The following is a 24,579-nucleotide window of genomic DNA, read 5'->3' on the forward strand; positions in this document are numbered from 1 at the left end:
AGATCGATAGATATTTATATAAATATTTGGGGCTGTACAAGTGGGGGGGTGTGCAAGGGGGTGGGGGTGGGGGGGCACAGGTCACAGGCCGGGGGGGGCTGTGGGCCGGGGGGGTCCCTCGCCGCTGCCTGAGTGGTCCAGCTCCGCGCTGTCGCAGTCTGAGTCCTCGGAGACCTGGGGGGGGGGGGGGGGAGACAAACATAAAGGGGGGGTTAAACATCCTCAGAGCCTCTCCCTGCCCCCCCACAGCTGGTCCTGGGGGGCTTGGGGACCCCCCCTTCTGTGGGGCAGAGCCCTGAGAACACCCCCCCCCCCTGAAAACCAGTCCTAGGGGACCCCCTCCCCATGGCCCCTGGTATTTGGGGGATCCCCTCCCCATAGTGTCTGCCTCTGGGGGCCTTGAGGCCCCTCTCCCCAAGCTGCTACATCCTGGGGGGCTTGCAAGACCCCCCCCGGCATGGTACCCAGTGCTGGGGGGACCCCCTCCCCATGGTACTTGGTCCTGGGGGGGCTCTGGGCCCCCTTCCCCATGGTACTTGAGCTTGGGGTCTCATTCTGGGGGGGGTGGGGGGGCTCACAGGGCCCCTCCCCATGGTATCTTGTCCTTGGGGGGGGGCTCAGGGGACCCCCTCCCCTTGTTGTGCATCCCGGGGGGGCTTTGGGGGACCCCCCTCCCCATAACATCTGATTTTGGGGGGGCCCCGCTCTCGCATGGTATCTGGTCTTGGGGGGGGCTCTGGGCACCCCTTTCCTGTAGTACAAGGTCTTGAGCAGAACCTCATGGGGACCCTCCCCATGGTACCTGGTCCTGGGGGGCCCTGGGGGACCCCTCCCCATGGTACCTGGTCCTGGGGGACCCCTCCCCATGGTCCTTGTCCCTGGGGGGGGCCCCTGGGGACACCCTCCCACTGATGCTTTATTCTGAGACCTCCCTGCCCATGGTACCAAGTCCTGGGGGACCCCTCGCCTATCGCACGTGGTCTTGGGGACCCCTGCAGCCCCCCCCCCCGGTGCTTAGTACTGGGGGACCCCTCCTCGTGGTTTCTGGTCCTGGGGACCCCCCCCTCCTCATAGTAACCATCCCTAGGGGACTCGGGGGACCCCTTTCCCTCTGCTACCCCATGGTGGGGAGCCCTGGTGTCCATCCCTGGGGGGCTCCAGGACCCTCCTAGAAGACCCACTCCCTTGGTCTTGGGGGGGGGGTCTCTGCCCCCCCCTTTCCCCTTGTTACCTTGCCATAGGGGGCTCACAAGACTCTTCCCCATAGTACCTCATCCTGGGGGCCACTGGGGAGGCCCCCTCCCCAAGATTCCTGGTGCTGGGGAGCCCTTGAGACCCCCGGCCTATGATGTCCACCCTTGGGGGGGCCCGGGACATCACCCCCTCCCCCTGGTACTTGATCCTGGGGGGCTCTGGGGACCCCCTTCCCCATTGTAACCTGGTCCTGGCATCCTCAGTGGGACACCCCTGCCCCATGGAGGAGGACTCCTCCCTCCTTCCCCTGGCTAACCCCATCCTGGGGGGCTCAGGGGACCCCTACCCCATAACACCCAGCCCTGGGGGACCCTAGGGATCCCCCCCCCCCCGCCCATGGTACCCAGCCCTGGGGGCCCTGTGACCCCCTTCCCCTTGCTAACCCCATCCTGGGGGGGCTCAGGGGACCCCTACCCCATAATACCCAGCCCTGGGGGACCCTAGGGATCCCTCATCCCATGGTACACAGCCTTGGGGTCCTGGGGACCCCCCCCTTCCCCTTGCTAACCCCATCCTGGGGGGGCTCAGGGGACCCCTACCCCATAATACCCAACCCTGGGGGAGCCTAGGGATCCCCCCCACTCCATGGTACCCATCCCAGGGGGCCCCGGGGACCCCCTTTCCCTTGCTAACCCCATGGTGGGGGGGCTCAGGGGATCCCTACCCCACAGTACCCCGCCCTGGGGGACCCTAAGGACCCCCCCAGTCCATAGTACCAAGCCCTGGGCCACCCTAGAGCCACTTCCCCTTGCTAATCCTGTCCTGAGGGGCTCAGGGGACCCCCTCCCCCATAATACCAAGCCCTGGGGGACAGATGGGACCCCCCCACCCACCCCACCCCACGGTACCCATCCTTGCGGGCCCTGGGGACCCCCCTTCCCCTTGCTAACCCCAGCCTGAGGGGCTCGGGGACCCCTACACCATGGTACCAAGCCCTGAGGGACCCTATGGGTTCCCCCCCCCCCAGCCCGTGCTACCCAGCCCTGGGGGCCTTGGGATCCCCTTCCCCTTGCTGACCCTGTCCTGGGGGGCTCAGGGGAACCCCCACCCCATAATACCAAGCCCTGGGGGACCCTAGGGACCCCCCAGCCCATGGTACCCAGGCTTTGGGGACCCTAGGGACCCCCTACCCTATAATACCAAGCCCTGGGCGACCCTAGGGACCCCCCCACCCCATAATACTCAGCCCTGGGGGACCCTAGGGACCCCCCAGCCCATGGTACCCAGGCTTTGGGGACCCTAGGGACCCCCGACCCCATAATACCAAGCCCTGGGGGACCCTAGGGACCCCCCCCCACCCCCTAATACTCAGCCCTGGGGGACCCTAGGGACCCCCCAGCCCATGGTACCCAGGCTTTGGGGACCCTAGGGACCCCCTATCCCATAATACTCAGCCCTGGGGGACCCTAGGGACCCCCCAGCCCATGGTACCCAGGCTTTGGGGACCCTAGGGACCCCCTACCCCATAATACCAAGCCCTGGGCAACCCTAGGGACCCCCCACCCCATAATACTCAGCCCTGGGGGACCCTAGGGACCCCCCAGCCCATGGTACCCAGGCTTTGGGGACCCTAGGGATCCCCCCCCCCCCCATAATACTCAGCCCTGGAGGCCCCGGGGACCCCCTTCCCCTCACTAACCTCGTCCTGGGGGACCTTAGGGACCCCCACCCCATAGTACCAGCCCTGGGGGACCCTAGGGCCCCCCCCCTATGCTACCCATCCCTGGGACCACCCCACCCCATGGTGCCACCCATCCCTGCGGGCCTGCGGGTGCTCCCCAGCACCCACCCCAGGGTGGGGGCATCACCTTGGGGCTGAGCCCCCCGTGACGGCGGCCGGGACCCTCGGGGGGGGCGGCATCCAGGGGGATCTCGGAGCCCTGGGAGAGCAGGTCCTCGGAGCGGTCGTCGGGACGCTCGTCCGTGTTGGTGCTGCCCACGTCGGGGGTGGCACTGTGCGAGGGCTCGCTCGTGTGCCCCTCGTCCCCGTCCCCGTCCCCGTCCCCGTCCGAGAAGTTCTCCGAGCTGAAGGTCGACAGCGACTGGCGCTTGCTCATGCCTGGGGGCCACCTGGGATGGGTTGGGTGGGGGGGGGGGTGAGGACCCACAGACCCCCTCCTGCACCCATCCTGAGCATCTGGGCACCCACTGAACTCCTGCACCCATCCTGGGCATCCAACCACCCAGGGACTCCCCTGCACCCATCCCAGGCATCTGAGCACCCATGGACCCCCACCACCACCACCCATCCTGGGCACCCAGCCACCCATGGACACTCCTGCACCCATCTCAGGTGTCTGAGCACCCATGGACCCCCACCACCACCACCCATCCTGGGCACCCAGCCACCCATGGACACTCCTGCACCCATCCCAGGCATCTGAGCACCCATGGACCCCCACCACCACCACCCATCCTGGGCACCCAGCCACCCATGGACACTCCTGCACCCATCTCAGGTGTCTGAGCACCCATGGATGCCCACCACCACCCCCCATCCTGGGCATCCAACCACCCAGGGACTCCCCTGCACCCATCCCAGCCATCTGAGCACGCATGGATCCCCACCACCACCACCCATCCTGGGCATCCAACCACCCATGGACCCTCCTGCACCCATCCCAGGTGTCTGAGCACCCATGGATCCCCACCACCACCATCCATCCTGGGCACCCAACCACCCATGGACCCCCCTGCACCCATCTCAGGCATCTGAGCACCCATGGATCCCCACCACCACCACCCATCCTGGGCATCCAGGCACCCATGGACCCTCCTGCACCCATCTCAGGCGTCTGAGCACCCATGGACCCCCACCACCACCACCCATCCTGGGCATCCAGGCACCCATGGACCCTCCTGCACCCATCTCAGGCGTCTGAGCACCCATGGACCCCCACCACCACCACCAATCCTGGGCACCCAACCAGCCAGGGACTCCCCTGCACCCATCCCAGCCATCTGAGCACCCATGAATCTCCACCACCACCACCCGTCCTGGGCACCCAACCACCCATGGACCCCCCTGCACCCATCCCAGCCATCTGACCACCCATGGATCCCCACCACCACCACCCACCCTGGGCATCCAACCACCCAGGGACTCCCCTGCACCCATTCCAGGTGTCTGAGCACCCATGGATCCCCACCACCACCACCCATCCTGGGCACCCAACCACCCATGGACCCTCCTGCACCCATCTTGGGCTTCTGAACACCCATGGACACCCTCCACCCGCACACATCCTGGGCTTCCAACCACCCACGGCCTCCTCCCTGCAGACATCCTGGCTGTCTGAGCACCCATGGACCTCCCCCACGCACCCATCCCAGGCATCTGGGCACCCACCGACCCCCTGCACCCATCCTGGGCTTCCAAGGACCCGTAGACACCCCTCCTGCACCCATCCTGAGTGTCTGAGCACCCCCGGACCCCCACCTCCACACACAGCCTGGGTGTCCAAGCACCCCCTTGCACCCACGCCAGGTGTCCGAGCACCCAGGGACCCCCAAACGGACCGAGGTATCTGGGGGAGGGGGTCAGCACCCACCTCTGCCGCAGCGGCAGCTCCACCTCGCTGTCCACTTCACCCTCCTCCTCCTCCGACGAGACCCCCCGCTTCTGGGGGCAGAGGGGGGGGGGGGCATTGGGGTCCTCCCACTGCCCCTCGGGAGGGACCCAGGGGTCCTGACCCCCCCAGGATGGACCCAAGGGTCCTGCCCCCCCCCCCTCGGGAGCGACCCAGGGGTCCTGACCCCCCCAGGATGGACCCAAGGGTCCTGCCCTCCCCTCCTCAGGAGGGACCCAGGGGTCCTGACCCCCCCAGGATGGACCCAAGGGTCCTGGCCCCCCCCCCCTCGGGAGCGACCCAGGGGTCCTGACCCCCCCAGGATGGACCCAAGGGTCCTTCCCCCCCCCCCCCGGGAGGGACCCAGGGGTCCTGACCCCCCCCGGATGGACCCAAGGGTCCTGCCCCCCCCCCCCCGGGAGGGACCCAGGGGTCCTGACCCCCCCAGGATGGACCCAAGGGTCCTGCCCCCCCCCCCCCTCGGGAGCGACCCAGGGGTCCTGACCCCCCCAGGATGGACCCAAGGGTCCTGCCCCCCCCTCTCGGGAGCGACCCAGGGGTCCTGACCCCCCCAGGATGGACCCAAGGGTCCTTCCCCCCCCCCCCGGGAGGGACCCAGGGGTCCTGACCCCCCCAGGATGGACCCAAGGGTCCTGCCCCCCCCTCCTCAGGAGGGACCCCTGTGTCTGACCCCCCCCTCCAAACCCCTTCCCCGAAGGCATCCGTCCCCCTCCCCACTGCTGGGATGGACCTGGGGGTCCTGTCCCCCCCCCCAGCCCCCCCCCCAAAAAGGGACCCAGGCGTCCACGGCTCTCACCTGCCCACGGGTGACGGCCGCCCGGTACAGCAGTGCCGCGGGGGTGAGGTGCTGCCCGGCCCCCGCTTTCCCCCCCCGGCCGGCCCCGCTCTCCCGCTCGGGCTCACCGGGAGCCGGGGGCCGTGGCGGGGGGGACCCTTGGGTGCCCGTCGCCCCCCCAGCTCCCGCATCAGGTACCGCAGCTGGGGGGGCACCCGTAGCCTCCAAGGTGCCCCCGAGGAGGTCGGGACCGGCAGCGGTTGGAGGGGGTCCGGGCAGTCCCCGGGGGGGTCCGGCCTCAGGGCCCAGGTCCCCGCAGCCCCCCCGGGGTCCCGCTTTGCGATGGCGGCCCTTGGCCCGGCGGCTGCGCCCGGGCGAGGGGGGGCCCTTGGGGCACCCTGGCAGGGCCACCTGCGCCATGGCCGCATCCAGCTTGGGCAGCAGCACCTCCGGCTTCAGGATGTCGGGCCTGGGGGGGGGACGGGAGGGGGGGGGACATGGGGAAGGGCTGCGGACGGGGACCCAGGCGTCCGGGAGCCCCTGGAATACCCCCCACCCAGCCAGGAGGGACCCCCATGTCCAGACCCCCCCTAAGGACCCCCCCCTCCAAGGGACACTGGCATCTGCACCCCCAGAACATGCCCCCCTCCCCCTCAAGGGACCCCAGGCATCTGCACCCCTGGACACCCCCCCAGCCCAAAGGACCCCAGGCATCAGCACCCCCCAGAGCCCCCCCACCCTAAAGGACCCCAGCACCCCGTTTCCCAGCCCCCTGTCCCCAAAGGACCCCAGGGCACTCGAGCCCCCAGACCCCCGCCCCCCAAAGGACCCACGTGTCCAGGCTCCCAGCCCCCCAAGGACCCATACGTCCATGTCCCCAGACACCCCCTCCCTCACCCTGGGGGACCCACACCATGCCCCCCCCCCCTTCAAAGCACCCAGGCATCCAAACCCCCAGACCCCCCCCCACCCCAAAGGACCCAGGATTCACCCACCCGCCTGCCCGCCCCCCCCCGAGGGACCCAGGTGATGGGCGCACCGCTTGCCGTGGGGCGAGAGCTTCTGGGGGACGTTGCGTTTCTTGATGAGGGTCTCGACGGCGTTGCCGTGCAGGAGCCCCCGTGGCGCCCGTGGCTTGAAGAGTCCAGGGTAACGCTTCTCCAGCGCCTGCTCCCGCCTGCCACGGGCCACGCGTGGGCACCCGCACCCAGGGACGCGGCATGGGGTGGCGTGGCCACGGCCTTGGGGTGGTGGCCACGGGGTGGGTAAGGGCTGGCCATGGGCTCAGGGTAGCCATGGGGTGGGTATATGGGTGGTCTTGGCCGTGGGGTGGATACAGGGTTGGCTGTGGCCATGAGGTGGGTACAGCGTTGGCTGTGGCCATGGGGTAGATATAGGATTGGCCGTGGCCGTGGGGGGGATATAGAGTTGGTTGTGGCCACGGGTTGGCCATGAGATGGCTATAGGGTTGGCCATGGCCATGGGGTAGATACAGGCTTGGCCATGGCCATGAGATGGCTATAGGGTTGGCCACGGCCATGGGGTAGATACAGGCTTGGCCATGGCCATGAGATGGCTATAGGGTTGGCCATGGCCATGGGGTAGATACAGGCTTGGCCATGGCCATGAGATGGCTATAGGGTTGGCCATGGCCATGGGGTAGATATAGGGTTGGCCATGGCCATGGAGTGGCCATCAGGTGGATATAGGGTTGGTCACGGCCATGGCGTAGATATAGGGTTGGCTGTGGCCATGGGGTGGCTATAGAATTGGCCATGGCTATGGGGTGGATATAGGGTTGGCCATGGCCATGGGGTGGCCATGGGATGGATACAGGGTTGGCTATGGCCATGGGGTGGCTATGGGGTGGCCAAAGGTTTGGCCATGGCCATGGGGTGGCCATAAGGTTGGCCATGGCCATGGAGTTGGCCATCGCTATAGGTTTGGTCGTGGCCGTGGGGTGACCATAGGGTAGATATAGGATTGGCCATGGCCAGGGGTGGCCATAAGGTTGGCCATGGCCATGGAGTTGGCCATCGCTATAGGTTTGGCCGTGGCCGTGGGGTGGCCATAGGGTAGATATAGGATTGGCCATGGCCAAGGGTGGCCACAAGGTTGGCCATGGCCATGGAGCTGGCCACAGCTATAGTGTTAGCCACAGCCATGGGGTGGCCATAGGGTAGATATAGGATTGGCCATGGCCAGGGGTGGCCACAAGGTTGGCCATGGCCATGGAGCTGGCCACAGCTATAGCGTTAGCCACAGCCGTGGGGTGGCCATAGGGTAGATATAGGATTGGCCATGGCCATGGGGTGGCCATAAGGTTGGCCATGCTCATGGAGTTGGCCATCACTATAGGTTTGGTCGTGGCCGTGGGGTGACCATAGGGTAGATATAGGATTGGCCATGGCCATGGGGTGGCTATAGCATTGGCCACAGCAATGGGGCAGCCATGGGGTGGGTATAGGGGGCGCTGGGGGGTGCTGGGGGGCGCTGGGGGTGCCCGCTCACCTGAGCAGCTCCTTCTCCTTGAGCTCCAGCTGCAGCATGAGGGCGCTGAGCTCCATGTAGAGGTTGTTGGCGCGCTCCAGCTTGCGCTCATAGTGCTCCCTGATGTCCAGCGCGTGCCTGGCACCCGGGGCACGCGGGGCGTTGGCACGCACGGCACCCCACGGCACCCCACGGCGCCCCACGGCGCCCCACGGCGCCCGCCACACACAAGGACAGGCACCCAACAGCCCTCCCTGTACCCCAGCACCCCCTGATACCTCCTGCCCCTGGTCCCCCCACCACGTCCCTTGATGCCCCAGTGTCCCCCTGTCCCTGGCGTCCCCCTGCCCCTGGCGTCCCCCTGCCCCGTGGACGGGCCCCACCGGAGCTCCTCGCGCCGGCGGTTGATGAGCTCCTCCTCCAGCCGGTGCAGACACGTCCCCTCCGACTTGATCTTCTCGAAGTGCAGCTTCACCTCCTCCCGCCACTCCGCCTGCGGCACACGGGCACCGGCTACCACGGGCACCGGGCGCTGGCTACCACGGGCACCGGCTACCACGGGCACCGGGCACCCCGGGCACCAGCTACAGCAGGCACGGGGCATGCTGGGCCCCGGCTACCGAGGACACCAGGCACCCCAGGCACCGGCTACCACGGGCACCGGGCACCCCGGGCACCGGCTACAGCAGGCACGGGGCATGCTGGGCTCCGGCTACCAAGGACACCGGGCACCCCAGGCACTGGCTACCACGGGCATCAGGCACCCCAGGCAGCGGGCACCTTGGGCACCGGCTACTGGCTAGCACCAGGCACCCCGGGCACCGGCTACCAGTTAGGACCAGGCACCCTGGGCTCCAGCTACCTTGTGCACCGGTTGCCACAGGCATTGGGCACCCTGGGCACCGGTTGCCACAGGCACTGGGCACCCTGGGCTCCGGCTACCCTGGGCACCGGTTGCCACAGGCACTGGGCACCCTGGGCTCAGGCTACCCTGGGCACCGGTTGCCACAGGCATTGGGCACCCTGGGCTCAGGCTACCCTGGGCGCTGGTTGCCACAAGCACTGGGCACCCTGGGCACCGGCTACCTTGGGCACCGGTTGCCACAGGCACTGGGCACCCTGGGCACCGGCTACCCTGGGCACCGGTTGCCACAGGCATTGGGCACCCTGGGCTCAGGCTACCTTGGGCACCGGTTGCCACAGGCACTGGGCACGCTGGGCTCCTGCTACCCTGGGCACCGGTTGCCACAGGCATTGGGCACCCTGGGCTCAGGCTACCTTGGGCACCAGTTGCCACAGGCACTGGGCACCCTGGGCTCAGGCTACCTTGGGCACCGGTTGCCACAGGCACTGGGCACCCTGGGCTCAGGCTACCCTGGGCACCGGTTGCCACAGGCACTGGGCACCCTGGGCTCAGGCTACCTTGGGCACCGGTTGCCACAGGCACTGGGCACCCTGGGCTCGGGCTACCTTGGGCACCGGTTGCCACAGGCATTGGGCACCCTGGGCTCCTGCTACCCTGGGCACCGGTTGCCACAGGCACTGGGCACCCTGGGCTCAGGCTACCTTGGGCACCGGTTGTCACAGGCACTGGGCACCCTGGGCTCCGGCTACCTTGGGCACCGGTTGCCACAGGCACTGGGCACCCTGGGCACCGGCTACCTTGGGCACCGGTTGCCACAGGCACTGGGCACCCTGGGCTCCGGCTACCTTGGGCACCGGTTGCCACAGGCACTGGGCACCCTGGGCTCAGGCTACCTTGGGCACCGGTTGCCACAGGCATTGGGCACCCTGGGCACCGGCTACCTTGGGCACCGGTTGCCACAGGCACTGGGCACCCTGGGCTCCGGCTACCTTGGGCACCGGTTGCCACAGGCACTGGGCACCCTGGGCTCCGGCTACCTTGGGCACCGGTTGCCACAGGCATTGGGCACCCTGGGCACCGGCTACGTTGGGCACCGGTTGCCACAGGCATTGGGCACCCTGGGCTCAGGCTACCCTGGGCACCGGTTGCCACAGGCACTGGGCACCCTGGGCACCGGCTACCTTGGGCACCGGTTGCCACAGGCACTGGGCACCCTGGGCTCAGGCTACCTTGGGCACCGGTTGCCACAGGCATTGGGCACCCTGGGCACCGGCTACCTTGGGCACCGGTTGCCACAGGCACTGGGCACCCTGGGCTCAGGCTACCTTGGGCACCGGTTGCCACAGGCATTGGGCACCCTGGGCACCGGCTACCTTGGGCACTGGTTGCCACAGGCACTGGGCACCCTGGGCTCCGGCTACCTTGGGCACCGGTTGCCACAGGCACTGGGCACCCTGGGCTCCGGCTACCTTGGGCACCGGTTGCCACAGGCATTGGGCACCCTGGGCTCCTGCTACCCTGGGCACCGGTTGCCACAGGCATTGGGCACCCTGGGCACCGGCTACCTTGGGCACAAGACACCCCAGGCACCCTGGGCACTGCATTACCTGGGTGCAGCTACTCTAGGCACTGGGATATACTGGGCACAGCTACCCTGAGCACTGGGATACACTGGGCATGGATGCCCTGGGCACCGGCTACTGTGGGCACCAGTTGCGCCAGCACCAGCCCTCACAGTCACTGGCATTTGAAGCAGGTCTCCTGTGGGGTTTGGGGGTACCAGGGTGCGGGGGGGGTCCCTGGGTGCTGGGTATGCTGGGGGTCTTGGGGTGCTGGGGCCCCGGGGTGCTGGGTACTGGGGATTTGGAGTAGGTCTCCTGCAGGGTTTGGGGGTCCCAGGGTACTGGGGGGTCCCTGGGTGCCAGGGGTCCTGGGGTTCTGGGGTCCCATGGTGCTGGGAGTCCTGGGGTGCTGGGGGGTCCCAGGATGCTGGGGGTCTTGGGGTGCTGGGTATCATGGGGGGGGTCCCTGTGTGCCAGGGGTCCCGGGGTTCTGGGGTCCCAGGGTGCTGGGAGTCCTGGGGTGCTGGGGGGTCCCAGGGTGCTGGGGGGTCCCAGGATGCTGGGGGTCCTGGGGTGCTGGGTATCATGGGGGGGGTCCCTGTGTGCCAGGGGTGCCAGGGTTTTGGGGTCCCATGGTGCTGGGAGTCCTGGGGTGCTGGGGGGTCCCAGGGTGCTGGGAGTCCTGGGGTGCTGGGGGGTCCCAGGGTGCTGGGGGGTCCCAGGATGCTGGGGGTCCTGGGGTGCTGGGTATCATGGGGGGGGTCCCTGTGTGCCAGGGGTGCCAGGGTTTTGGGGTCCCATGGTGCTGGGAGTCCTGGGGTGCTGGGGGGTCCCAGGGTGCTGGGGGGTCTCGGGGTGCTGCGATATCCCAGGGGTCCTGGGGCGCTGGGGGTCCCAGGGGTCTTGGGGGCCCTGGGGTGCTGGGGGTCCCGGGGGGTCCCTGGGTGCTGGGGGTCCCAGGTGCTGGGTACCTGGGATTTGAAGTAGGTCTCCTGCAGGGTTTAGGGGTCCCAGGGTACTGGGGGGTCCCTGGGTGCCAGGGGTCCCGGGGTTCTGGGGTCCCATGGTGCTGGGAGTCCTGGGGTGCTGGGGGGTCCCAGGATGCTGGGGGTCCTGGGGTGCTGGGTATCGTGGGGGGGTCCCTGTGTGCCAGGGGTGCCAGGGTTTTGGGGTCCCATGGTGCTGGGAGTCCTGGGGTGCTGGGGGGTCCTAGGGTGCTGGGGGTCCTGGGGTGCTGGGTATCGTGGGGGGGTCCCTGTGTGCCAGGGGTGCCAGGGTTTTGGGGTCCCATGGTGCTGAGAGTCCTGGGGTGCTGGGGGGTCCCAGGGTGCTGGGGGGTCTCGGGGTGCTGCGATATCCCAGGGGTCCTGGGGCGCTGGGGGTCCCAGGGGTCTTGGGGGCCCTGGGGTGCTGGGGGTCCCGGGGGGTCCCTGGGTGCTGGGGGTCCCAGGTGCTGGGTACCTGGGATTTGAAGTAGGTCTCCTGCAGGGTTTAGGGGTCCCAGGGTACTGGGGGGTCCCTGGGTGCCAGGGGTCCCGGGGTTCTGGGGTCCCATGGTGCTGGGAGTCCTGGGGTGCTGGGGGGTCCCAGGATGCTGGGGGTCCTGGGGTGCTGGGTATCGTGGGGGGGTCCCTGTGTGCCAGGGGTGCCAGGGTTTTGGGGTCCCATGGTGCTGGGAGTCCTGGGGTGCTGGGGGGTCCCAGGGTGCTGGGGGGTCTCGGGGTGCTGGGGTATCCCAGGGGTCCCAGGGGGTCCCTGGGTGCTGGGTACCTGGGATTTGAAGTAGGTCTCCTGGGGGGTGGAGAGGACGTCGGCGGAGGCGATGTCGAGGTGCAGCAGGATCTGGCGGAAGGACGGCCGGTTCCGGGGCTTGCTGTTCCTGCGGGGAGCGGGCACGACGCTGGGCGCAGGCGGGGGGGGCAGCTGGGTGCTAGGGGGGTGCTGAGGCTTTTTGGGACCGCGGGCAGAGAAGGGTGCACAGGACACGTGAGGTGCCCAAGGAGCAGGGGTGCCCGGGGTGCAGCCTGGCATGGGGTGCCCACGGGCAACACCCCCCAGGGTGGGGACACCCCCAGGGTGGGTGTCCCTATGAGCGGGGGTCCCCCCTGCACCCCACATTGGGGTGCCAATGGCAGGTCCCTCATGGTGGTCCCTACAGTGGGGTGCCCATGGTGGGGTCCCCCATGGGATGACTCCACCCTGGCATGGGTGCCCATGGCGTGTCCCCGGGCGAGGTGTCCCCAAAGTGGGGTGTCCCCACAGGATGTCCCCAGCTGGGGTGTCTCCAGACAGGGTGTCCCCATGGTGAGGTGTCCCCATGGCGAGGTGTCCCCATGGCGTGGCCCCATGGCGGGATGTCCCCATGGTGAGGTGTCCCCATGGCGTGGCCCCATGGCAGGGTGTCCCCAGGCAGGGTGTCCCCACAGTGGGGTGTCCCCACAGGATGTCCCCAGGTGGGGTGTCCCCAGGCAGGGTGTCCCCATGGTAGGGTGTCCCCACAGGATGTCCCCAGGTGGGGTGTCCCCAGGCAGGGTGTCCCCATGGTGAGGTGTCCCCATGGCGAGGTGTCCCCATGGCGTGGCCCCATGGCGGGATGTCCCCACGGGGTTTCCCCCTGGTGGAGTGTCCCCATGGTGTGGCCCCATGGCAGGGTGTCCCCATGGTGAGGTGTCCCTGCAGGGTGTCCCCATGGCGTGGCCCCCCCCATGGCATGGCCCCATGGTGGGATGTCCCCACGGGGTTTCCCCATGGTGCAGTGTCCCCGTGATGTGGCCCCATGGCAGGGTGTCCCCATGGCGAGGTGTCCCCATGGCATGGCCCCATGGCAGGATGTCCCCACGGGGTTTCCCCATGGTGGAGTGTCCCCGTGATGTGGCCCCATGGCAGGGTGGCCCCATGGTGAGGTGTCCCTGCAGGGTGTCCCCATGGCGTGGCCCCCCCATGGCATGGCCCCATGGTGGGATGTCCCCATGGGGTTTCCCCATGGTGCAGTGTCCCCGTGGTGTGGCCCCATGGCAGGGTGTCCCCATGGCGAGGTGTCCCCATGGCGTGGCCCCATGGCGGGATGTCCCCACGGGGTTTCCCCATGGTGGAGTGTCCCCGTGATGTGGCCCCATGGCAGGGTGTCCCCATGGTGAGGTGTCCCGGCAGGGTATCCCCATGGCGTGGCCCCCCCCATGGCATGGCCCTATGGTGGGATGTCCCCATGGGGTTTCCCCATGGTGCAGTGTCCCCGTGGTGTGGCCCCATGGCAGGGTGTCCCCATGGTGAGGTGTCCCCATGGCGTGGCCCCATGGCGGGATGTCCCCACGGGGTTTCCCCATGGTGCAGTGTCCCCGTGGTGTGGCCCCATGGCAGGGTGTCCTCATGGTGAGGTGTCCATGGCAGGGTATCCCCATGGCGTGGCCCCCCCACGGCGTGGCCCCATGGCGGGATGTCCTCACGGGGGGTGTCCACGCGGGCGCGCTCACCAGCACTGGCGCAGCAGCACCTTGAAGCCGTCGGGGCAGCCGGAGGGGACGGGCAGGTGGAGGCTGTTGCTGCCCACCCCCCAGATGATGGCCGAGGAGTCCACGTCCTTGTAGGGGATCTCGCCCGTCAGCAGCTCCCACAGCACCACCCCGAAGGACCTGGGGGCACCGGCCCCCGCGGCCCCCGTCACCCACGGCTGGACACCCCCGGTGTCTTCCCGCTGTCCCTTGGTCCCCCTTGCCCTTGCCCCGGTGTCCCCTCCCCTCCCTGCCTCTGCCCATGCTGGTGTCCCCGATGTCCCCCATCCCTGTCCCTGCAATGTCCCTCCCAGTATCCCCAGTGTCCCCATCTCTGGTCCCCCCAGTGTCCCTCATACCCCTGAGGCTCATGTGTCCCCAAGCGTCCCAGGTGTCCCCCCAGTGCCCCCTGTTCCTATTGTCCCCAATGTCCCCAGTGTCCCCATTGCCTCCCAAAGCTCCCCGTGGTGCTGTGTCCCCAGTGCCAACACAGCTCCCTGGTGTCCCTAAGGTTCCCAATGTCCTCAATGTCCCCAAGGTCCCTGTGTCCTCACCAGATGTCAACCTTCTCGGAGACGGGCTCGTTGCGAATGACCTCGGGTGCCATCCAGGCCACGGTGCCGGCGAAGGACATCTTGGTGCTCTTGTCAATGAGCTCCTTGGAGGTGCCGAAGTCCGAGATCTTCACCACGTCATCATAGGTGATGAGCATGCTGGGGGGCACCCGCTCAGCGCCACGCCAGCGCCACGCCAATGACACGGGCACGGCACTGCCACGGGCATGCAACTGCTACGAGCGTCATCGGGTCACGGGCACGCCAGCGCCATGGGCACAACACCATCACGGACGTGGCACCACCACAGCGTCAACGTGGACGCGGCACCACCGTGGGCATGGCACCGTCATTTGCATGCGACTGCCATGAGCATGGTCCTGTTGCGGGCACGCCACCACCACGATGCCACCACCATGAGCGTGGCATCACCGCAGTCATGCATTGCTACGGGCACGGAACCACCGTGGGTATGGCACTGCCATGGACATACAACCGTCACGGACACGCAACCACCAAGGTCATTGCATTGCCATGGGCACAACACCGTTGTGGACACATCAATGCCATGGACACGCAGCCACCATAGACATGGCACTGCTATGGTGGGCATTGCGTCACCACGGGCATTGCATCACCACGGGCATAGCACGGCCACGGCACCACCAAGGACATGGCACCGCTACGGACACGGCACCATGGGCACGCAACTGTCACCGACACGCAGCCACCGAGGACAACGTACCACCACGGGTATGGCGCTGCCACGATCACGCAACTGCCACATGCACGTCCCCGCTACGGGCACGGCACCACCATGGGCACACCACCGCCTGGGACGCCCACCCCAGCACCCACGGGTGCTCCCCGAGCCCCCATCCCCGCTCACTTGGGTGACTTGAGGTCGCGGTGGATGATCTTGTGGAGGTGCAGGTAGTTCATGCCGCCGGCGATGCCCATGGACCAGTCGACGAGGAGGGAGGGGGTGACCTTGCGCCCGGCGCGCAGCACCTCGTAGAGCTGGCCCTGGGCGCAGAACTCCATGATGATGCAGTAGCAGGGTGCCTGGGTGCACACACCCCTGCGGGCACAGCAGCACCCTCAGCACCCGCTGCCCGGTCAGCCGGGGCACCCAGCGGCACCCGGGCACCCAACGGTATTGGGGCACCCAACTTCACCAGGGCACTTGTGAGCACCCATCTGCACCGGGACACTTGGCTGCACCCAGGTACCTACCAGCACCCATCAGTGCTGGAGCACCCATCTGCACCCAGACCCCCCTGTTAGCACTAGGAGCACCCACAGGCACCCCTCTGCACCCAGACACCCGGTAGCGCTGGGATACTGGGGCAACCATCTGAACTGGGGCACCCATCTGCACCCGGGCACCCATCAGTGCCAGAGCGCTGGGGCACCCATCTGCACCCACATCGCTCTGCCCCGAGAGTGCCCTGTCTGTGACAAACTTGTCCCGTGTGGGGCTGTCACCTGTGTCACACGTGGGACGTGCCAGTGTGCCCCGTGTCCGTGCCGTGTCCTGTCCACCCAGGTCCGTGCCGTGCTGGTGTTCCCCATGCACATGCCGTGTTGGTGTCCCATGCCCATGTCCTATCCGTGACCCCTAGGCCTGTGTCCATGGCATGTCCACGCCCAACTCCATGCCACGTTCATGCTCATGCCCATGCCATGTCCGTGCCCTGTGCCCATGGTGTTCCCCAAGCCCCATGACCATGGCTTGCACATGGCATGTCCATGCCTCATGCTGCGTTCATGCCCATGGCATGTCCATGCCTCCATCCCTCATGCCCATGGCATGTCCATGTCCATGCCCCATGCTCATGGCATGTCCATACCTCCATCCCTCATGCCCATGGCACGTCCATGTCCATGCCCCATGCCCATGACATGTCCATGCCTCCATCCCTCATGCCCATGGCACGTCCATGTCCATGCCCCATGCCCATGGCATGTCCATGCCTCCATCCCTCATGCCCATGGCATGTCCATGTCCATGCCCCATGCCCATGCCATGTCCATGCCTCCATCCCTCATGCCCATGGCACGTCCATGTCCATGCCCCATGCTCATGGCATGTCCATGCCCCAGACCACGTCCATGTGCATGCCATGTCCATGCCCTGTGCCCATGGTGTTCCCCAAGCCCCATGACCATGGCTTGCACATGGCATGTCCATGCCTCATGCTGCGTTCATGCCCATGCTCATGCCATGCCCATGCCCTCTGCCCATGGTGTCCTTCATGTCCACGGCTTGCCCATGGCATGTCCATGCCCCACACTATGTTCATGCCCATGGCATGTCCATGCCTCCATCCCTCATGCCCATGGCATGCCCATGTCCATGCCCCGTGCCCATGGCATGTCCACGCCTCCATCCCTCATGCCCGTGGCACGTCCATGTCCATGCCCCGTGCCCATGGCATGTCCATGCCTCCATCCCTCATGCCCATGGCACGTCCATGTCCATGCCCCATGCCCATGCCATGTCCATGCCTCCATCCCTCATGCCCATGGCACGTCCATGTCCATGCCCCGTGCCCATGCCATGTCCATACCTCCATCCCTCATGCCCATGGCACGTCCATGTCCATGCCCCATGCTCATGGCATGTCCATGCCCCATACCATGTCCATGTCCATGCTGCGTCCATGCCCCTGTGCCCATGGTGTTCTCCATGCCCCATGCCCATGGCTCGCCCATGCCGTGTCCATGCCTTGTGCCCACGGTGTTCCCCGTGACCATGGCTTGTCCATGCCGCATCCACACTCCATGACCGTGGCATGACCACGCTGCACGCCGTGTCCATGCTGTGTCCATGCCCCTGGGCTCACGGTGTCCCCATGCCCATAGCATGTCCACGCCCCACGCCCATGCCGGTGCCGGCAGCACCCACGCTCACTTGAAGGTGATGATGTTGGGGTGCTTGAGCTTGCGCAGGTGCTTGATGTCGGTCTCCTTGAGGTCCCGCACCTTCTTCACGGCCACCTCCTCACCGTGGAAGCGGCCCAGGAAGACAGCACCCTGCGCCCCGCTGCCCACCCACTGCAGGTCCAGGATCTCCTCGAATGGCACCTCCCAGGGGTCTGTGGGCACCCACGCCCATGGCACCCCCGCATCGGCACCCCCGGTGCACCCACGCCCATGGCACCCCCGCATCGGCACCCCCGGTGCACCCACGCCCATGGCACCCGCATGCTGGCACGGCCAGGGTGCAGCCCCCCTTGGCACCCTCACCCCAGCCCTACTGCTCCCACCCTGCCCCACTGCACCCCAGCACCCCGCTCCTTGCCCCACTGCCCCATTACACCCTTCTTCGCCCCATCCCTGTCCCATTGCACCCCTTTCCCTGCCCTATGGCCGCCCCCTTTCCCTCAGCACCCCAGCACCCCTTTCCCTGTCCCACCGCACCCTCCTTTGCCCCAGTGCACCCTCCCTGCCCCATAGCACCCTCCCACCCCCATAGCATCCTCCTTTGCCCCATAGCACCCTCCCAGCCCCGTAAGCACCCTCCTGGCCCCCTTGCACCTTCCCGGCCCCCTTGCACCTTCCCAGCCCCATAGCACCCTCCCACCCCCATAGCATCCTCCTTTGCCCCATAGCACCCTCCCTGCCCCCTTACACCCTCCCTGCCCCATAGCACCCTCTTGGTCCCATGGCACCCTCCCTTGCCCCCTTGCCCCCTCCCTGCCCCATAGCACCCTCTTGGTCCCATGGCACCATCCCTGCCCCCTTGCACCCTCCTTTGCCCCATAGCACCCTCTTGGTCCCATGGCACCATCCCTGCCCCCTTGCACCCTCCTTTGCCCCATAGCACCCTCTTGGTCCCATGGCACCATCCCTGCCCCCTTGCACCCTCCTTTGCCCCATAGCACCCTCTTGGTCCCATGGCACCCTCCCTGCCCCCTTGCACCCTCCCAGCCCCGTAGCACCCTCCCTGCCCCATAGCACCCGTGCCGCACCCCCTCACCTTCCTGGGGGTGCTTGTGCTCGGCGGCGTAGGCTTTGCCGATCATGGTCCAGACGGGCTTGAGGCAGCCGAAAAGCCCCTCCAGGAACCCCCCGCCCGCCTGGCACCGCAGGTGGGCGGCCTCGGCGGCCAGGGGCCCCGCTCCCTCGGGACCCAGGTCGGGGTGCCGGGGGGGCCCGCGGCGGGGCCAGGCCTCGGGGGGCGCGGCGGGGGCGGCGGGGGCGGCGGGCAGCACGTCGCGCAGCACGCACTGGGTGGGGGTCAGCTCCTGCTCCGGGGTCCCGTCCGAGGCCAGCGCCAGCGAGGGCGAGGGCGTCCGCGTCTCGTGCAGGCAGGCCATGGCGGGGCCCCCCGCGCCCCCCCGCCGCCCCCCGGCCTGCGGGAGGGGCCGTCAGCGGCAGCGGGGCCGCGGCCCCCCCCCCCCCCCGCGCACCCGCGGGGCCCCCCGCGCACGCACCTGCACCCCTCGCACCTCTGCGTGCGGCCCCGCCTGTGCACCCCCTCGCGTGCGTGGGCCCCCCCTTTACGCACACGCGCACCCCCCCTTGCACCCGTGGGCACCCCCTCGCGTGCGTGGGCCCCCCCCCTTTACGCACACGCGCACCCCCTCTTGCACCCATGGGCACCCCCTTGCACGCACCTGCACCCCTTTACACGCATGTGCACCCCTTGCACCCACGCGTGCACCCCCTTGCATGGATGGGCACCCACTTGCACTCATGTGTGGAACTCCGTGTGCACCCCCGTGCACCCATGGGCCCCCCCTTTGCACACACGTGCAGCCCCCGTGCACCCATGGGCACCCCCTTGCACGCACCTGCACCCCTCGCACCTCTGTGTGCGGCCCCATAGGGGCACCCACTTGCACTCGTGTGTGGAACCCCGTGTGTGCACCCCCGTGCACCCATGGGCACCCCCTTTACACACATGTGCACCCCTTGCACCCACGTCTGCAGCCCCACGCATGCGTGCACCCGTGGGCCCCCCCTTTACACACACGCGCACCCCCTCTTGCACCCATGGGCACCCCCGTGCACCATTGGGTGCAGCCCCACGCGTGCACCCCCTTGCACGCACCTGCACCCCTTGCACCCACGTCTGCAGCCCCACGCGTGCGTGCACCCCCGTGCACCCATGGGCACCCCCTTGCACGCTTGTGCACCCCTTGCACCCACGTCTGCAGCCCCACATGTGTGTGTGCACCCCCTTGCACCCACGGGCACCCCTTTACACGCACGTGCACCCCTTGCACCCACGTCTGCAGCCCCACGCGTGCACCCCCTTGCATGGATGGGCACCCACTTGCACTCATGTGTGGAACCCCGTGTGTGCACCCCCGTGCATGCATGGGCCCCCCTCTTTACACACACGCGCACCCCCTCTTGCACCCATGGGCACCCCCTTGCACGCTTCTGCACCCCTTGCACCAATGTGTGCAGCTCCACAATGCGTGCACCCCCCTTGCACCCATGGGCACCCCCTTGCACGCACCTGCACCCCTTGCACCCACGTCTGCAGCCCCACGCGTGCGTGCACCCCCGTGCACCCATGGGCACCCCCTTGCACGCACCTGCACCCCTTTACACACAAGTGCACCCCTTGCACCCACGTCTGCAGCCCCACGCGTGCGTGCACCCGTGGGCCCCCCCTTTACACACACGCGCACCCCCTCTCGCACCCATGGGCACCCCCGTGCACCATTGGGTGCAGCCCCACGCGTGCACCCCCTTGCACGCACCTGCACCCCTTGCACCCACGTCTGCAGCCCCACGCGTGCGTGCACCCCCGTGCACCCATGGGCACCCCTTTGCACGCTTGTGCACCCCTTGCACCCACGTCTGCAGCCCCACGCGTGCACCCCCTTGCATGGATGGGCACCCACTTGCACTCGTGTGTGGAACCCCGTGTGTGCACCCCCGTGCACCCATGGGCTCCCCCGTGCACCCATGGGCCCCCCCTTTACACACACGCGCACCCCCTCTTGCACCCATGGGCACCCCCGTGCACCATTGGGTGCAGCCCCACGCGTGCACCCCCTTGCACGCACCTGCACCCCTTGCACCCACGTCTGTAGCCCCACGCGTGTGTGCACCCCCGTGCACCCATGGGCACCCCCTTGCACGCTTGTGCACCCCTTTACACACATGTGCACCCCTTGCACCCACGTCTGCAGCCCCACGCGTGTGTGCACCCCTGTGCACCCATGGGCTCCCCCGTGCACCCATGGGCACCCCCTTTACACACACGCGCACCCCCTCTTGCACCCATGGGCACCCCTGTGCATCCTTGGGTGCAGCCCCATGTGTGCACCCCCATGCACGCACCTGCACCCCTTGCACCCACGTCTGCAGCCCCACGCGTGCGTGCACCCCCGTGCACCCATGGGCACCCCCTTGCACGCACCTGCACCCCTTGCACCCACGTCTGCAGCCCCACACATGCGTGCACTCCCGTGCACCCATGGGCACCCCCGTGCACGCACCTGCACCCCTTGCACCCACGTCTGCAGCCCCACGCGTGCGTGCACCCCCATGCACCCATGGGCACCCCTTTGCACGCTTGTGCACCCCTTTACACACATGTGCACCCCTTGCACCCACGTCTGCAGCCCCACGTTTGTGCGCACCCCCGTGCACCCACGGGCACCCCTTTGCACGCATGTGCACCCCTTGCACCCCCGGGTGCAGCCCCACGTTAGCAGCCCCTCACAACCACGGGCACCCCCTTGCACGCTTGGGCACCCCCTTGCACTCGCGTGTGCATCCCCAGCACGTGCGTGCACCCCCTTGCACGTGGATGCGCCCTTACACCCCCCTTGCACCCCCACCTGCAGCCCTACACCCGTGGGCGCCCCTCGCACGCACGTGCAGCCCCTTGCACACGTGTGCGCACGCCTGCGCGTGTATGCACCCCCTCCCCTGCGCGTGCACCCCCGTTTTTTGTGTGTGCACCCCCTTGCACGCGTGCACTCCACTAGGCTGGGGGGGGGGCACGGGGGGGGCTGGAAGAGGCCCTCCATAACGCACAGAGGGCACACGAGCGTGCAAGGGGGTGTACGAGCGTGCAAAGGGGGTCCACGAGCGTGCAAGAGGGTCTACGAGCGTGCAAGAGGGTGCAGGAGCGTGCAAGGGGGCGCAGGAGCGTGCAAGGGGGTGTGCAAGCGCACGCACGAGCGTGCAAGAGGGCGTCCAAGCGTGCAAGCCCATGCACAAGCGCGTGGGAGCACGCGGCAGCGTGCAAACGTGCTGGGGGGAAACTGAGGCAGGGCCGGGGGGGGGGGGGGGGCGGGGGCCGGGGGGGACACCCGGGCTTCCGGGGGGGGTCCGGGGGGTCCGGGGGGGGGGGAGGGGATGAGGCCCGATCCGGATCCCCTGAAAATTGGGGGGGGGGCTGTTGCCATGGCAACAGCGGAGCCGGCGGATGAGGTCATCACTAAAATTAGGTGGGGGGGGGGCGAGTCACCGGGGGGGGGCGTGGGCGGGGCTTAGCGTCACCCCGAGGGACCCGGGGGGGGGGGGGGGCAGGGGACGACCCGCCCCTCCAGGTGTCGTGTCCCCCCCGTGGTGACATCACGTCACGCGGTGACGTCATCCCGGTAAGGGATGGAGCTTCCCCCTCCCCCCCGCCCTCCCCCCCCGGCGGCTCCGCACGGGGAAACTGAGGCAGAAGCGGGGAACCAGCGACCCGGGGGAGGGGGGTGGGGGGGGGTCTGTCACGACATGAGACAGCGCCGGCCCCGTGTCGCGACAGAGCGGAGCTGGAGGAGGAGAGAGGGGGAGAGAGCGCCCCCGCGCCGCCCCCGCCGACATGGCATGTCGGGACATGGCGCCCTGTCGCGACACGGGGAGGGGCGGGAGGAGTGGGACGGGCTGCGAGGGGCACACGCGCGTGCGTGGGGGGCACACGCGCGTGCCAGCGGGTGCACAGGCCTGTGGGGAGGGGGTGCCCCCCCCTGCAGGGGTGCCCACGCGTGTGCACAGGGCTGCACACGCACGCGAGGGTGCACACGCGTGTGCAAGGGGGTGCGCGTGCCTACGGGGGGGTGCACACGTGTGCAGGGGTGCACACACGCGTGGGCAAGGGGTGCGCACACACGGCGGGGTGCGCACGCAGGTGCACGGGGGTGCACGTCCCCGCGGGGGTGCACACACGTGTGCAAGGTAGCGGGCACTCGCGTGTGCAAGGGGGGGGTGCACGCGCGCGTGCAAGGCGCTACGCACAAGCGCGCCAGGCGGGCACACGCACGTCGGGGGGCACGCACGGGTGCCGGCGCGCGTGCACGCCCCTGCAGGCGTTGCACACGCGTGTGCAAGGGGGCCCACGCGTGTGCATGGGGGTGCAAGCACGTCTGCAAGGGGGGGGGGGCGGGGGTCACACGTGCGCGCGGAGCTGCCCACGCGTGTGCAAGAGCAGCTCACACATGCGGGGGGGGGGGGAGGGGGGGCACACGCGTGTGCAAGAGGCCGCTCGTGTCCCCTGCCCCCCCTCCCCCCCCCCAGGCCCCACCGAGCCCCGGGGGGACCCGGGCGGCCGGGAGGGGGGGAGGGGAGGGTGCGGCCCCCCCGGGCCCGGCCTGGCGGGGGGACCCCGGCGTCCGGGGGTGGGGGAGGGGAGCACGTGCCCCCCCCCCCCCCCCCCCAATCCCGGCCGCATCCCTGGTCCTCCCCCCCCTCCCCCCCCCGGTGCCCCTCCCCCCCTCCCGGGCCTCCCCGCCGCTGCCCGCGGCCCCGTGCCCGGTCCCGGTACCTGGGGGGGGTCCGGGCCCCGCGCCCGGTGCTGCCGGTGGGGGTGATGCCGGTGGTGCCGGTGATGCCGGGGGTGATGCCGGTGATGCCGGGGGTGGTACCGGGGCCGGGGCTGGGCCCGGCGGGGCCGGGGCGCGGGCGGGCGGGGCCGGTACCGGGGCCGGTGCCGCGGTCAGGGAGAGCGGCGCGGAACGGCCCCGCCCGGCGCTCGGCGCGGCCCCGCCCCGCCCGCCCCGCCCCGGCCCCGGGAGCCCGCGGGTACCGGGAACCCACCGGCACCGGGACCCCTACACCGGCACCGGGACCCCTACACCGGCATCGGGACCCCCCTTACCGGCACCGGAACCCCTACACCGGCATCGGGACCCCCCTTACCGGCACCGGAACCCCTACACCGGCAGCGGCACTGGCACCGGGACCCCGAATGGCACCGGGACCCCGAATCGCACCAGGACCCCCCGACCGGTCCCGAGACCCCTATACCGGCACCCGGACCGGCACCGGGACCCCCCCAACCAGCACCGGGACCCCGAATCGCACCGGAACCCCCCCAACCAGCACCGGGACCCCGAATCGCACCGGGACCCCCATACCGGCACCAGCACCGGCCCCGGGACCCCCCCCACCGGCACCGGGACCCCGAATTGTACCGGGACCCCCCCACTGGCACCGGGACCACCGGCACCGGGACCCCCCCAACCAGTACCGGGACCCCGAATCGCACCGGGACCCCCATACCGGCACCAGCACCGGCCCCGGGACCCCCCCCACCGGCACCAGCACCGGCACCGGGACCCCCCCCCACCGGCCCCAGCACCGGGACTGGGACCCCGAACCACACCGGGACCCCCCGACCGGCCCCGGGACCCCCCAGGACCAGGACCGGGACCCCCCGGTGCCCCGGGACCCCCCCGACACCGGGACTGGGACCCCCCCGCCCCCCCCCCCCAGTGTCCCCCACCGGCTGCAGCCCCACACGGGGGCCCCAGTGCAATCCCAGTGCTCCCAGTATGGGAGTCCCCCTGTCCCCAGTGCTCCCAGTTCAGGTGTCCCTGTCCTAGTGCTCCCAGTCTGACCCCAGTGCTCCCAGTATGGGAGTCTCCCTGTCCCCAGTGCTCCCAGTCTGCCCCCAGAGCTCCCAGTATGGGAGTCCCTCCGTCCCCAGTGCTCCCAGTCTTTCCCCAGAGCTCCCAGTTCAGGTGTCCCTGTCCCCAGTGCTCCCAGTCTGTCCCCAGCGCTCCCAGTATGGGAGTCCCCCTGTCCCCAGTGCT

The 24,579-nt window shown here is 68.9% G+C and overlaps 1 protein-coding gene across 1 annotated transcript; it reads right to left on the reverse strand.

Annotated features, from left to right (window-relative positions):
- Positions 1-15: 15 nt before the first annotated feature.
- MAP3K12 (mitogen-activated protein kinase kinase kinase 12) lies at positions 16-23,519 on the reverse strand. The gene is made up of 14 exons (XM_075525336.1): positions 23,310-23,519; positions 18,564-18,939; positions 17,496-17,679; positions 15,468-15,659; positions 14,579-14,737; positions 14,007-14,165; positions 12,307-12,415; positions 8,493-8,602; positions 8,131-8,247; positions 6,659-6,796; positions 5,641-6,088; positions 4,806-4,876; positions 3,063-3,324; positions 16-174 (listed from the first exon to the last, which is right to left on the reverse strand). The coding sequence occupies exons 2-14, from the start codon at positions 18,901-18,903 to the stop codon at positions 82-84; spliced, it is 2,382 nt and encodes a 793-aa protein (XP_075381451.1). The 5' UTR covers positions 18,904-18,939; positions 23,310-23,519; the 3' UTR covers positions 16-81.
- Positions 23,520-24,579: the final 1,060 nt, after the last annotated feature.

The sequence above is a fragment of the Mycteria americana genome, chromosome 26 (assembly GCF_035582795.1).
Source record: "Mycteria americana isolate JAX WOST 10 ecotype Jacksonville Zoo and Gardens chromosome 26, USCA_MyAme_1.0, whole genome shotgun sequence".
NCBI lineage: Eukaryota > Metazoa > Chordata > Aves > Ciconiiformes > Ciconiidae > Mycteria > Mycteria americana.